General features: G+C 57.4%; 1 protein-coding gene across 1 annotated transcript in view; it reads right to left on the bottom strand.

Moving 5' to 3' along the window:
• ZFYVE28 (zinc finger FYVE-type containing 28) overlaps window positions 1-14317 on the bottom strand; it is a 93202-nt gene that overhangs the window by 24499 nt on the left and 54386 nt on the right. The window contains exons 4-8 of the mRNA XM_065914054.1: window positions 13995-14197; window positions 12813-12902; window positions 11623-11712; window positions 8633-8734; window positions 60-1223 (exon numbers count right to left, since the gene is read on the bottom strand). Of these exons, the coding sequence (XP_065770126.1) occupies window positions 60-1223; window positions 8633-8734; window positions 11623-11712; window positions 12813-12902; window positions 13995-14197 (1649 nt within the window). The remainder of the gene's footprint in view (window positions 1-59; window positions 1224-8632; window positions 8735-11622; window positions 11713-12812; window positions 12903-13994; window positions 14198-14317) is intronic.

A 14317-nucleotide genomic window follows, 5' to 3' on the forward strand; every position in this document is an offset into this window, starting at 1 on the left:
CGCAGCAGGGCCCAAGGCCGCCGAACGGAGCGCAGTCCGGCGGCCTGAGCGGCGCTTACCTGGAGCCCGCCGGGGGCGGGGGCTGCTCCTCCGGGGCCTCCGCCTGCTCACGGGAGCCGTCGACCCCTCCGCACAGCCTGTCCGCCGCGTCCCCCGGGGGTCCCGAGCTGTGTGCCAGGCACTTGTCGGAAGCAGGGGCTTCGGGCTCCGGCCTGCCCGGGGCGTCTTCGGAGGGCGCGGGGTCCGGGGCGCCCGCGGGCAGGGCTTCCAGCGGCCCCGCGGCGGGGCCCTTGGCACCCACCTTGGCGGAGCGGATGACGCCGCCCGAGCCGCACTTGCCCCGCAGACTCTGGGCCGCCGCGTCTTCCCCGGCGCCCGCGCAGCCCGCGCAGCAGACGCAGGAGTTGAGGAGGCAGTTGGTGGCCGTGGCGCCGAGTCTGTGCGGGCCGCCGGCCGTCCCCTCGGCCGCCGCGGGGACGCCGCTTCCCGGGACTCCCGGGTGGGCGAGGGCGGAGTCCAGGGAGGCGGGCGACTTGGGGTTGAAGATGACGGTGGCCGACAGCCTCACGCCCCCGGTCCGGTGCGCGATCCGCTCGGCCGTCTCGGCGTGCTCCGCGCCCGCCTCCCAGCCGTCCAGGCGCGGCCGCGCGTCCAGGCAGCCGCAGGAGGTGGGGGCCGCCGCCCGCAGCGCGGCGCCCTCGACGCTGCTGTTGTTGCTCGAGTCCTCCCGCTTGGCCGAAGCCGGCGAGCCGACCCCCGCCTCCCGGCGCTCCCCCGCCTCCTGGGGGTCGACGCCGCCGCCGGGGCTGCCGGACCGGCCGCCCGGGGCCTCGGGCGCCCCGTCCACGTCCTCCATGAAGAACACGCTGCCCTCCTCCTCGTCGCCGGCGGGGGCCAGCTGCGCGCGGCCCGGGGACGCCCGCCCGCGGGGGCTGGCCGCGGCGCCCGGCCTGTGGGCGGGGGAAGGGCCGGCGCTGGGCGGGGACAGCAGGGAGGCCATGGCGTCCCCCGCGCTGTGCACCAGGCGGCTGAGCTGCTCCAGCTCCTGGTCGTCGTTCTGCACCGAGCAGGCCAGCTCCGCGTCCGCGCGCCTGGGCTCGGCCGGGGCCAGCGCCGGGGGCGCCGGGACGTCCGCCCGGACGGGCAGCTCCACGTCCTGCGAAATGCAGAGGTTCCGCTCCAGCGTGTGCAGCTCCTCCTCCGTCAGCGTCTGCAGCAAGTCCCTACAAGGGCCAGGGCAGAAAGGAAGAGTAAGGGCCCCTGAGCCGACCACCCCGCCAGCCCCCAGGCCAAAGGGCCTGGGCACCGCTGGTGCCTGCAGTGATCCCCGCGAGGTGTCGATGCCCCGAGGGTCCCCGGAGCCTCGGGTCGGGACAACAGTCCTTTGGGGTGGCTGGCTGATTCTAGAACGCACTCTTCCTTAAAAATGAGATTCTGAAGCTTCTTGCTGAAAAACAAGAAAGCCCTGATCCTCAGTGATAACTGCATTACTAAAACCTTCTGTGAGTGAAAAGATACACGTTGGTTTAACACATAGGTTTTCATCCTTTGGTTCAACAAATACACCTGAGCACTCCGTGCCAGGCCCAAGGAAGACTGGCATGGTCCCTGCCCGTGTGGGTTCTGCAAGAAAGAGGCAGATAACAAATGCTTATGAGCGGAAATGGACATGCAACCATGGCGGCGGCAGCAGAGAAACGTGTCCGCCAGAAGGAGGCACCGGACGCCCTGGAGACTCCCTGGAGGAAGCGGCACTGAACTCGAGGTGAAGTGGATTTAATGACGACGACTGGGATGAGCCCAGCGTGGGTCCTACAGGTCCCATGTCTCAGAACCGCTCAGCTGCGGCTTTTCATAAGCTGAACACACTCTGCAAGCAGCACTCAGATCAAGAAATACAGCGCTCACGGTGCTCCCAGGAGCACCGACACACCCCACCCCCGCCGTCACTCCCTGCCATGACCACCCCACATTCCCTGCAGTGATCACGCCTGTTCTTCTCCAGGTAGATGGACTCCGTGGCCCGCCCTGCTCCCCAGCCCGTCAGCTCTACATTCTGGACGGCTCCCCGGCCTGCACTGCTCCTGGGCAGGTGGTCAGCCCGTGCTGGATGTGTGAGGAGGCGCCAGAAGAGACACTGGACACCCAGTTAAATTGGAACTTCAGGTAAACAACAAATACTTTTTCTTTAAAAGAAGGAGTGACTTAAAAAAAATTATTTGTATTTATTTGGCTATGCTGGGTCTTAGTTGAGGCTAACTTTGATCTTCGGTGCAGCATGTGGGATGTTTAGTTGAGACCTGTGGGATCTAGTTCCCTGGCCAGGGACCAAACCCAGGCCCCCTGCATTGGAAGCCAGGAGTCTTAGCCCCTGGACCGCCAGGGAAGTCCCAACAAACACCTAAAAAGTGTATGAATGTTTTTTAGAGTAAGTATGTCCCAAATGGCCCCCACTGGGGACATATTTACTCTAACAAAGTATTACCGTGTATCCGAAATTCAAATTTAATCTGACTTTCTGCTATTTCGCAGTTCCAGCCCTGGCAACCCCCTCTGGTGAGATGTGCGGTTGTAAATCCTTTCGTCTCTCCCGGTGGAAACGCCCCGCAGGTCACCTCTGAAGCTGTTCTACACCCCAGGGGCCCTGGCTGCCAGAGCCACGTCTCTGAGCCCCTGTCCTCGGGAGCGCGGGGGTGAGTTTCTGCAAGTGAGGGCGCTGAGCTGGTGAGGAGCAGGTCCCCGCCCAGAGTCCAAGGGCACTCGGCCTTCCCCGTTTCCTCCTCTCTGGTGAGTGTGCAGTGGTTCCTCACTGAGGTTTTAAACTGTCTAGCCTGCTCACTCAGGAGGCTGTGCACCCGTTCACATGCCAGCCGACACCTAGAGATCCTCTCTGAAATGCCTGTTCAGGACTTTTGCCCATTTTTGTTGGGTCAACTCTTCTTACAGATTGCCAAGAGTTCTTCACTGAGTGTCGTTTCCAGCTCACAGCCTTCTCACTCTTAATGGTGTCTTTGAACAAACTCAAGTTTCTAATTTCAGTCAAGTTGAATATGTCATGCTTCTCTCTGTGGTTGATGTTTCTGTGCCCTGTTGAAGGTATCTCTGCCTACTCGAAAAGCACAAAGATGTACTCAATTTTTTCCTCTGAAAGCGCTGTTTTACTTTTCACCTTTGTACTTGAAGTCAACCTAGAATTGACATGTTCCTGAGTGTAGTAACTTCCCTGATGGCGCAAGTGGTAAAGAATCCGCCTGCCAATTCAGGAAATGCAAGAGATGCGGTTCAATCCCTGGGTCGGTAAGATCCCCTGGAGAAGGAAATGGCAATTCACTCCAGTATTCTTGCCTGGGAAATCCCATAGACAGAGGAGCCTGACGGGCTACAGTTCATGGGGTCACAAAGAGTGGGACGCAAGTGAGCACGTTTGAGTGTATTAAGGATCTTTTTCCTCGTGTAGATGTTTACTGGTTCAGCTGTTCATGGATAAAGCCAGCCATCCTCCACTGTTCTGCCGTCACCCTTGTCGTGAATCACGTGTTGGTCGCTCTGGACCCTCTGTTCTGTTGAAAGCCCTGTGCACTACACCTCTGCCAGCGTGACTACGATTTATGACGGAAGTGTCTCCAACTCTGCCCGTTTTTTCTGAAGCACACTCGGCAGAAATGCACACGTATGTTCACAAACTTGGTCACACCAGCACCGTCTGTGGAAACTACCCAAAGGCAATTCAGAGCAGAACAGAGAAATGATATTCTTCTTTGCCCTTTTCCTCCAGCAATAGTTTTTTTCTTTTTTTGGCTATTCCAGGCCCTGTGCCTTTCTATGCGAATTTTAGAATTAGTTTGTCGATTTCCACAAAATAAAAAGCCTCTTGGGATTTTGTTTGAGGTTGCATTGAACTCAGAGATTAATTTGAGAATCACTGATATCCTGTTAGTATTGAGTTTCCCACTCCCTGAATATGGAACAGCTATTTACTTAGGTCTTAAAATTTTGCGTCAAAAACATTTTGTAACTTTCAGTAGGGGTCTCAGACATCTTCAGATTTATGCTTAAGTAATTAATATTTATTGACACTATTATAAATAATACTTAATTTTTTTATTGCGATAAAATACAAGTAACATAAAACTTCCCACCTTAACCATTTTAAGTGACAGTTCAGTGGTATTCACCAGGGCTTCCCTGGTGGCTCAGCTGGTAAAGAATCTGCCTGCAGTGTGGGAGACCTGGGTTGGGAAGATCCCCTGGAGAAGGGAAAGGCTACTCACTCCAGTATTCTGGCCTGAGAATTCCCTGGCCTGCATAGTCCACGGGGTCTCAGAGTTGGACAGGACTGAGCGACTTTGATTTTCTTCAGTATTAAACATATTCATATTGCTGTGCATCCACCCCTAGCGCTTCATCTTATAAAACTAAAACTCAGCCCCCACGAAACGTCATCCACGCCCTCCAGCCCCTGACAACCACCATTTATGCTTTCTATCATTTAGATGATTCTAGGAACTTCTGTCATTGGAATCACACACTCTCTGTGATTGGCTGACTTCACTGAGCATGACCACACAGTTCATCCATGTTGTCGCGTGTGTGGTGGGGCTGTTGTTGCGGCATGCTTTTAAGGCCAGATAATATCCTAGTGTGAGGCTGGACCGCATTGTACTTACCCGTTCATCTGTCAACAGCTGCCTCCACGTCTTAGCGGCTGTGAATGATGCTGCAGTGAACACAAGTGTGCAAATCTCTCTTCAAGACGCTACTTTCAGTTCTCTTGGGGGAAAAGCCAGAAGAGGAGTTGCCAGAAATCACGGTGGTTCTCTTTTAACATTTTGAGGAGCCTCCAGAGCAGCTGCACCGTTTGCCATCCCCACCAGTGGTTCACAAGCGGTCCAGCTTCTCCACACCCTCGCCAGCGCTGCTGCCTTCTAGTTTCTGCTGTGTTGTTTGACAGCGGCCGTCCCCGTGGGTGTGAGGCTTGGATGCGCGTCTCCCTAACGATCGTCAGGTTGCTTCATGTGCTTACTGGTCATCTTCTCTGGAGAAATGTCTATCACATCCGTTGCCCATTTTTAATTGGGTTGTTTATTTGTTGTTGTTCTTGGTTAGGAGTTTTCCACATTTTTAGGTATTAATCCCGTATCAGATACATGATGTGCAAATATTTTCTCCCATTCCGTGGGTTGCCTTTTTACGCTACTGTAGTGTCTGTTGAGGCACAAAATTTTGAAATTTTCACACAGTCCAGTGTGTCTGATTTTTCTTGCTACCTGTGGCCCTGGCGTCACATCCGGGAAACCACTGCCAGGTGTAACGTCATGAACTTATGTCCTATGTTTTCTCACAGTAATTTTGTAGTTCTAACTCTTACATTTAGATCTTTGATCCACTTTGAGTTGATTTTTATGTAAGGTGTTAGGTAAGCGTCCAGTTTCATAAGTGTGTGCCTATGTGTGTATATCTTTTATTAGATTAAGGAAATTCCTCTCTTTTCCTAATTTGCTAAGAGATGTTTTGATCATAGGTGTCATTTTTTTTTTCAAATTCTTTTTCTGTAACTTTCAAAATGATTTGGTTTTTCTTCCTTTTTAAAAATTAATACAGAAAAACGTTGACTTTATTTTCAAATGTTAAACTACGCTATGCATAAGCTAAACTTCCTGAGACATTACAATCATTGTTTTGTACAGCCCTGATTCATTTATACTAATTCACATCAGGGTCTTAAGTCTCTCCTGTGCTCCCACATTTCCATCTGGGATTTTTTCCTTTGTCGAAAGAACTGCAATTAAGCTTTTTTTTATGCACAGTCTGGTGATAACATTTCTTTAGTTTTGTATTTCTGAATAGCCCAGTATTTCATCTTAATTTTTGTAGAATATTTTTCTTGGTTATAAAATTCTGATTGGCAGCTTTTTCCTTTCAGCACTTTAAATATACGCCATTTCATTGCCTGCTTCCATTGTTTTTAAGGAGACAGCTGTCAATTTATATTCGTTTCAAAGTAATATGCCCTTTTCCTCTGGCTGTGTTTAAGGGCTTTCTCCGTTTCAGCCATCTTCCTGTGACACACCCAGGTGTATTTTATGTTCATCTTGCGTGTAGTTTTCCTGAGTCTCCTGAATCTGTGGGCAGAGATTTCTCTTCAGTTTTGAAAACTTCTTGGCCATTCTTTCTCTGAATACAGCTTCAGCAAACTGCCCGTTTTCTCTATTCCTTCCTTCTGATCCTAATTATGCATGTTAGACTCCCGAGCGTGTCGCCCATCTCCGAGGCTCTGGACTCTGCCCCTCCAGGGTCCCCAGCACCTGGCCCCTCCCCAACCCCACGCGCCCCACCTCTCCCACGGCCACTGCCCACCCAGGGCCGGCTCTTCCCTTCCCGGCCTAGGATCGTCCACCCTCTTCCCTTGCTCCTTGTCTCCTCTCCCAGCTGAGCGCCCAGAGAGGGCAAGGGGCTCAGCCTCTGGATCCAGCATCACGTCCTGCTCAGGACGCCCACTGACCCTCCTGAGGCTTCCCAGGTCACTCCTCCCTGTCGGGATTCAGAGCGCGCTTGGCTCCTGACGGGGCAAAGGGCAAGAAGACCAGCGGAGGAGAGCTGCCCTGGGCCAGGAAGTCCTGCCAGGCTCAGGGAGAGCATGGCAGGGGGCGCCGGGGTCCTGGACCAACAACTAGGGATGGGGGGCTTCTCGGGGACCAGGGATGGCGGGAGGAAAGACCTCAGGGTCCGCCGAGATGGGGCCAGAAGGCACCCAGGGGACACAGCCTCGGAGGACAGCCCCCACTGACCCATCCTGACAGGAGCCTCTGCTGGGCTGTGTCGCTCACAGAGGCCACCGCTGCGAGGGTGGGGGGCGGCGAGAGGGGGCAGCATGAGCCTCGGGGCAGGGGAGGCACTGTTCCCTGAGAGCTGAGCGCTTGACCCCTAAACTCGTCAACACCCTGAACCAGTCAGTATCCCGAAACTAGTCAACACCCTAAACCAGTCAGTATCCCTAAACTAGTCTACACCCCTAAACTAGTCAGTATCCCTAAACTAGTCTACACCCCTAAACTAGTCCACACCCTAGTCAACCCCCCCTAAACTAGTCTACACCCTAGTCAACACCCCCTAAACTAGTCAGTATCCCTAAACTCGTCAACACCCTAAACCAGTCAGTATCCCGAAGCTAGTCTACACCCTAAACCAGTCAGTATCCCTAAACTAGTCAGTATCCTGAAACTAATCAATACCCTAAACCAGTCAGTATCCCGAAACTAGTCTACACCCTAAACCAGTCAGTATCCCTAAACTAGTAAGTATCCTGAAACTAGTCAACACCCTAAACCAGTCAGTATCCCGAAACTAGTCTACACCCCTAAACTAGTCCACACCCTAGTCAACACCCCTAGTCTACACCCTAGTCAACACCCTCTAAACTAGTCAGTATCCCTAAACTAATCAACACCCTAAACCAGTCAGTATCCCGAAGCTAGTCAACACCCTAAACCAGTCAGTATCCTGAAACTAGTCAACACCCCTAAACTAGTCAATACCCTAAACTAGTCAGTATCCCTAAACTAGTCTACACCCCATAAACTAGTCAACACCCCCTAAACTAGTCAGTATCCTGAAACTAGTCAACACCCTAAACCATTCAGTATCCCTAAACTAGTCAACACCCTGAAACTAGTCAACACCCCTAAACTAGTCCACACCCTAGTCAACACCCCTAAACTAGTCAACACCCCTAAACTAGTCAAAACCTCATAAACCAATCAACACCCCTAAACTAGTCAGCACTCCTAAACTAGTCAATATCCCTAAACTAGTCAATACTCCTTAAACTAGTCAATATCCCTAAACTGGTCAATACTCCTAAACTAGTCAACACCCCTTAGTTAATACTACTAAACCACTCAACACCCCTAAATCAGTCAACACCCCTAGTCAACACCTCCTAAACTAGTCAACACCCTAAACTAGTCGGTACCCCTAAACTAGTCAACACCCTAAACTAGTCAGTACCCCTAAACTAGTCAACACCCTAAACTAGTCAGCACTCCTAAACTAGTCAATATCCCTAAACTAGTCAACACCCCTGCACCAGTCAAAGAACTAGTAGAAGGCCGTGCCTGGGCCCCAGTCCAGCGCATGTGGGGGGCCTGGCCCAGGGGGACGCCGTGTGTGGCCCTGTCCGCCCCGCACCACCCGGTTTCACAGTCTCCGTCACAGAGATGTTTCCGTGAGAAACCAGAAGGGGGCCTGGCGTCCACGCCGTCAGCCGGGGCGGCTGGAGTCTTGGGGCAGGACGCTTGTGGGTGGTTAAGGCCAAGAACGAGAACCTGTTCTGTGGGGGAGAAAGGGGTGGGGGTGAGAGGGAGCTCCGAACAGCAGAGCCAACGGTGAAGACGCCAGCACCCCCGACGTGAACGGAGGTCAACGCCGGGGCTTTCGGTGAACAGAAGGCAAAGAATCAGCTTCATAGAGACGTGCAAAGGCAACCACGCTCCGAAGCTGTGCCCCGAGCAAACACATACCCTGCAGCTATCGGAGGGCAAAGCAAGACCACACTCGTCCAGAGAGGTCACTGCCAGCCCTGGACCCGTCGCAGCCCCGAGGGGCTCAGGGGCACACACCGCCCTCCCCTCACCTGATTTTCCGCAGCAGCGTGTGGAAGGGCCGGAACAGCTCGGACATGTCCTCCACCTTGCGGTCCAGGTTCAGGGGTCCGTCCGCGTAGACCACGAGGCCGCTGCATTCAAGACAAAAGGCCAGCCCGGCCTCAGCCCTGCGGCCGCGGGGCCAGCCCAGACCACTCCTGCACACGCTCCCCCCTGCGCTCGAGTCGTAAGTAAGTTAGGAGAAAGCATGAAGGTTACCCAGATTTCATCCCTTCTCAAAACTGGTCAGCCTGTGTTCCTTTGAGGGATCATAAAATAATCATAAAACATGTTTGCACACTTCTCTGCTGCCATCAGATAAATCAGCATCGAGATTTGTTGCTAAATCTACCTCCTTGAAAGTGGAAACACTGGCGTGCTAAGTCAGTTCAGTCACGTTCAGACTCCTTGAGACCCTAAAGACCGCAGCCCACCGGGTTCCTCTGTCCGTGGGATTCTCCAGGCAGGAATACTTGGAGTGGGTTGCCACGCCCTCCTCCAGGGGATCTTCCTGACCCAGGGATCGAACCCGAGTCTCCTGCCTTGCAGGCAAATTCTTTACCACTGAGCCACCAGGGAAGCCCAGAAACACCAGATTTGTGTTTAAATATAACACAGACACAGGGTTTGTGAGAACTGGCTCTGAAAACACCTACTGCAAAGAGAAACAGGAGTTGGGACTGAGGCCCAGCCGGCCCTCCCACCAGCCCTGACCCCAGGGCTGGCCCCTCGGCGGTGGGGAGGGGTCCTTCGGGGGCACTGCATAGATGGGGCGAGACTTTCCAGATGGTGATGGGTCAATTAATGGTGTTTGGGGAACAATTTCCCAAGACAGAACCTTGACTTCGCGCGTAAATGTGCTGGCCACAGCACAAAGGCAGAATGAAAACAGGCAGAAAAAAAAGGCGGGTTTGGGGAATCCAGGGTTAGTTGCTCTGTGGCAGGTGGGGTCTTAATTCCCCTGCATTGAAAGGGGGATTCTTAACCTCCAGACCACCAGGGAAGTCCCAGGAGTATCATTTTTAACCAATCCTTCAATTCTGGATGGGGCTTCCCTGGCGGCGTAGTTGGTAAAGAATCCACCTGCAATGCACGAGACCCAGGTTTGACCCCTGGGGTTGAGAAGATCCCCTGGAAAGCAACGACAACTCACTCCAGTACTCTTGCCTCGAGAATCCCACGGACAGAGGAGCCTGGCGGGCTACGATCCACGGGATCGCAGAGTCGGACACGACTGATTTAACACTTCCACACTTTAATTCTGGATACGTACCTCCCTACCAAATTTTTATGATTAAAAATAAAATTTCAGTGAAAAAGCTTCATAAATACGTGTTTTGTGTCCTGCTAGGTCAACACAACGAAATTCTGCAGGAATTCGCTGTGCTACCTCCGGCCAGGCACCAAGGACACTGGGCGACTGGGGGGCGGACCGTGCTCCGCGACACAGGCCGGTGGTGGGACACAAAGGTGAGCCAGACCCTCTGACACGGAGCCTCCCGAATCGGAACACCTACGGAGGGGTGCGAGGACAGGGGTGGGGGTGGCGCCGAGGGGTCGGTGATCTCTTCTCAGAGACAACGGCCACTGAAATCGGTGGTGACGGGTGTACGACCCAGAAGCACGCGCTTCTGTCCCACACCCTCGCTTTCTTCTTAGGCAGGCAGGCTACCTAAGGGCCTCCTTCGCGGTTTAGAGCAGGTTCCCTCTAAGACGGCGGAAGCTGATGAGAGTTTCCCGAGAGGATCTGGGTTCTCCCAAGACCACCGTCGCAAGACCTTCCCTCGCAGAGGGAAGGCAGCTCAGGGGCCCAGTGAGGCCAGAGAAAGCGAGGTGCGGGCCACACCCCGAGCCCAAGGGAAGCCGCAGGTGTGGCGGGGCGGACGCCACGCGTCCCAAGGTGGCTGCTCAGGCTTCCCTGAAGCACTGGGCCCCCCTGTCTGCCCCCCCGCCCATCTTCTCGGGTCTTCATCGCCTAGGTCCTCCTTGCACTCCAGGGCACGTGGGACTCTCTGCTCCAGAGTCCCGGGCAGTGGCATCTGCCCAGCTTGCTCCCCACTGGTCCTGCACGTGGCACACGACCCATCTAGGCCCCTGTGGTCCAAGCTACGGACACCCCTGTGTCCCAGAGGCCGGGCCACGGGAACTGCTCACCCCCCCCGAGGGTTCTCCCCGTGGCCTTTGCGTGGACGGGTCCTGGCCCACGTGTCCACCCCGCGCACTCCGGGCTAGTCCACTGATGGCCACACCTACCAGCGGCCTCCGCTCCCGGCACCCCAGGTGCCCCATCCCTCACCTGGCGGGACGGCAGGCGGTCGCCATCTGGGAGTCCAGGTGCAGGTAAGCAGCCGTGGACCAAGCCCAGAACACCCGGGCTTTGACCTTGGCTCCGAGAGTCTCCGAGATGCCCAGCATGTGACTGAGCGCTTCCCACCTCCAACTTCTTAGGCCTGAGTCCATGTGATGCCTGCCATCTCTGAGGCCACGAGCCCGCAGGCCTGACCTAGAGCTCCCCAGCCCTCACCGCTGTGCCCCCAGCCCCATCGCCAGGCCCCCTGCTCTTCAGCCCATGGGCCCCGCCTCCCAGTCAGCCCGCGAATCGTCCAGACAAGCTCGTCACATCCTTCCCAGGAACCAGGCGCGCCTTGCCTCTCGTCCCTGCAAAGCAGGCTCCCACAGCCCCTGCTGGTCCCCTGTGCCTGAGCGCGGGGTCCCCCCCCCGCGCTGGGTGTGCCCATGGCTGTCATGCTCACCTGTCCCCCCATCGAGGCTGGAGGGTCCCTCCCGCACCAGGGTGGGGGGCACCTGGAATGCCTGGCTCCTTGTCTGCTGGGACAAGGGCAGGCCCGCCTGGGGACTGCTCCGTGGCAGGGGGACGGCCACCTTCAGGGTACGAGCACCGCTTACCACCACCCAGAGGGGCCTGGCACCCCTGGGTTTCTGCAAAACGACCATCCGGGGCACCGTGAGGGACACTCACCACACGATGGCCAGCCGGGGGATGGTGAACATGAGGGCCGGCTCGTAGTCGTCAATCATGTCCTGGGTCAGGTACCCGAAGTCCAGGGCCCTGGCGGGGAGGAGACAGGGGGCAGGTGTGACCACGGCCAGACAGGAGCCGGGAGGGCGGCCGTGCAGGCCTCACGCGCGGACACGCGGAGGACGGCGGCTGGACAAGCCCGCTCCAAGAGGCCCGGCACGGGCAGCTCCCCCTCGGCCTCCCCCACCTTCCCACCTCCCGACCCACCGCTGGACGGAAGTGGGGAGCAGGAGAGAGGTGCCCGCCGAGGGGGGCTGGTGGGCACAGCTTGCCGTCCAACACCCGAGAGTAAACGTGCTGCAGGAACGCCGCCCTGAGCCGCCAACAGCCCGAGAGGCCGGCAGCCGCTCTCCTGCGTTCACCCACTTCCAGGGAGATGGCGTCCCTGATGCGTGGGCAGGTGCGCCCCGGCGTGTTCAAAACCAAAGGTTTCCTGCCGTCTGACTGTTTGCTGATTTGAAATATCTATCAACGCCTAAGAGTGAACGATCGGTCTCAAAAAATTAACAAACTTACGACGTGACACTGTTGTTGTTTAGTCGCTCAGTCGTGTCCGACTCTTTGGTACCCCGTGGACCGTAGCCCACCAGGCTCCTCTGTCCATGGGATTCTCCAGGCAAGAGTACTGGAGTGGGTTGCCATTTCCTTCTCCAAAGATGTGATATTAGGCAAGTTCAAAACTCACCTGCCACCGAATCACTTGCCAAATACAAGGACTATTCAGGTTCAATCTTAGTTTAGTCATAAAATCTGACTTCAGATCTGACCCCCTCCCTGAACAAGGTATGCTCAGATTACCGATGAACCACCCCTGAAACCCAGCCCATGAGGGCTCCATCCTGGCCCGGCGGGGAGAGGAGTGGAGGCCAGGAAGTGAGGGGCGGGAGGAGGAGAGGGAGGAGAGAGGTGAGGAGCCTGGCTCCCGGGGCTGAGTCTGGAGCCCCCCTGGACCCAGCGAGCTTCACCTGCAGGACCCACCCTCCGGGACCAGAGAAACGGGACTGTGGGGCTGAAGCGGGGCGCAGCCAGGGCTGGTGGACGCGGCGCACGGGCACGGCGCCCTTCCCGGGTGCAGCCCTCCCCCAGGCCGGGGTGGCAGGGGGAGCGGCCCCCGGGTCCCAGGGCCTCACCTCTCCACCGTCTCGCAGAACAACACGATGACCTCCTGCTGCACGTAGTACTCCCGGGGGGACTTCACGGGCACCATGGCCGACACGTAGCTGCAGGCAGAGGGGTGGGGGTGAGGGCCACACCCGGGGCGCCCGGCCGTGTCCCCGAGCCCAGAACGTCTTAACGGACGACCAACTGGGGTCCCTCTGACTGCAGCCCCCTGGCGCCTCTCAGGGGCTCACAAGCTCGCAGCCCCAGCATCACCGCCCCTATTTTGAGCCGAAGCTCCTACCTCCTCAGGCCCACAGCCCGGCCAGGAGCCACCACTGCTCATTCTGAGAGGCCCCCGCCTCGCGGGAAGGAGGGGGTGACCACGCGCATCCAGGGCGGGCGAGGGGTCCTGGCCCCTGTGGAGCAGGACTCACCCCTTCCCCAGGTGAGGACGTTTTTCCTTCCTCCTAAGTGACTAACCAGCCTCTCTTGTAATAAAAGCTCACTTGGGGAAATCTGGAGCAGACAAGCAGGTAGAAAGGTAGAAAGCTCATGTGTGGGCCCCGCTCCCTAGAGAACCATCTGGAACCTTGTGACTTCCTCCTCCGCCCACGCGTCACAAGTCGGGCAGTTTCCGCTAACCCGCGCCGCGTGGACGCCTGGGCCTCCTGCGTCTCCTGCACCCCAAGCGTGTCCGCGTCTGCGGGCATCTTGCAGCCCAGTCCCCCCAGTCCCGGGCCCTCCGAGCCCGTGGGGGCTGGCGGGGTGGGGAAGGGGGCCCTGCCCCGTCGTCTGCCGCTGGTGGAAGCGGAGGGCAGGCCCGCTGAGCTGCAGGGGCCCCCACACGCTGCGGAGCTGGGGCCCAGCTCGTCCCGGCTCAGGCGGGGTCCCGGGTGGGAGCCCAGAGACGTGGGCTGGGGGGGGCGGTGGATGACCTGCACCCACAGGGCCGCCGGGGGTGCTGCACCGCTGGGGGGGCGCCGGGGCAGAGGTGGGGGCGGGGGCTGGGTCCCCTCGTCCCTGGCCCTTCCGCCTGCCCGGGCCCCTCCCCCGCAGTGCCCGCCCCCACCCACCCCAGGGGTCCGCTCCTCCCGGACGCCCGGAACCAGCTGGGGAGGGGCCTCCCTTCGCGGAGGCTTCAGCCGCAGACGGTTAGGGTTAGGGTTAGGGTTAGCCGAGCCCCCCACCAGCAGGCCGCGGCCTCCGGTCACCTCAGCTCGAACTCCGCGAACAGCACGTCGAAGTGCCGGAGCGCCTCCCGCATCTTCTCCGTGTAGGTGTTGAGGTCCCGCAGCGCCTGGTCGCGCAGGGCCCCGCGCACGTCCTCCAAGCTGCGCGTCAGTTCCTTGGCCAGCGGCCGCATGGCCATGCTCTCCAGCTCGCGGTTCATGATGATGGAGCCGGCGGCCAGGCACTGCGGGCGGCGGAGGGGTCAGCGCGGCCACTCGTGGGCCGGGGCCGGGGTGGGCGGCGTGGCCTCCCCAGGCCCTCCCCGCCTCCCATCCCCGAGACCCCGCCCCGCCTGTCATCCCCG

The sequence above is a fragment of the Muntiacus reevesi genome, chromosome 22, assembly GCF_963930625.1.
Source record: "Muntiacus reevesi chromosome 22, mMunRee1.1, whole genome shotgun sequence".
NCBI classification, from domain to species: Eukaryota; Metazoa; Chordata; class Mammalia; order Artiodactyla; family Cervidae; genus Muntiacus; species Muntiacus reevesi.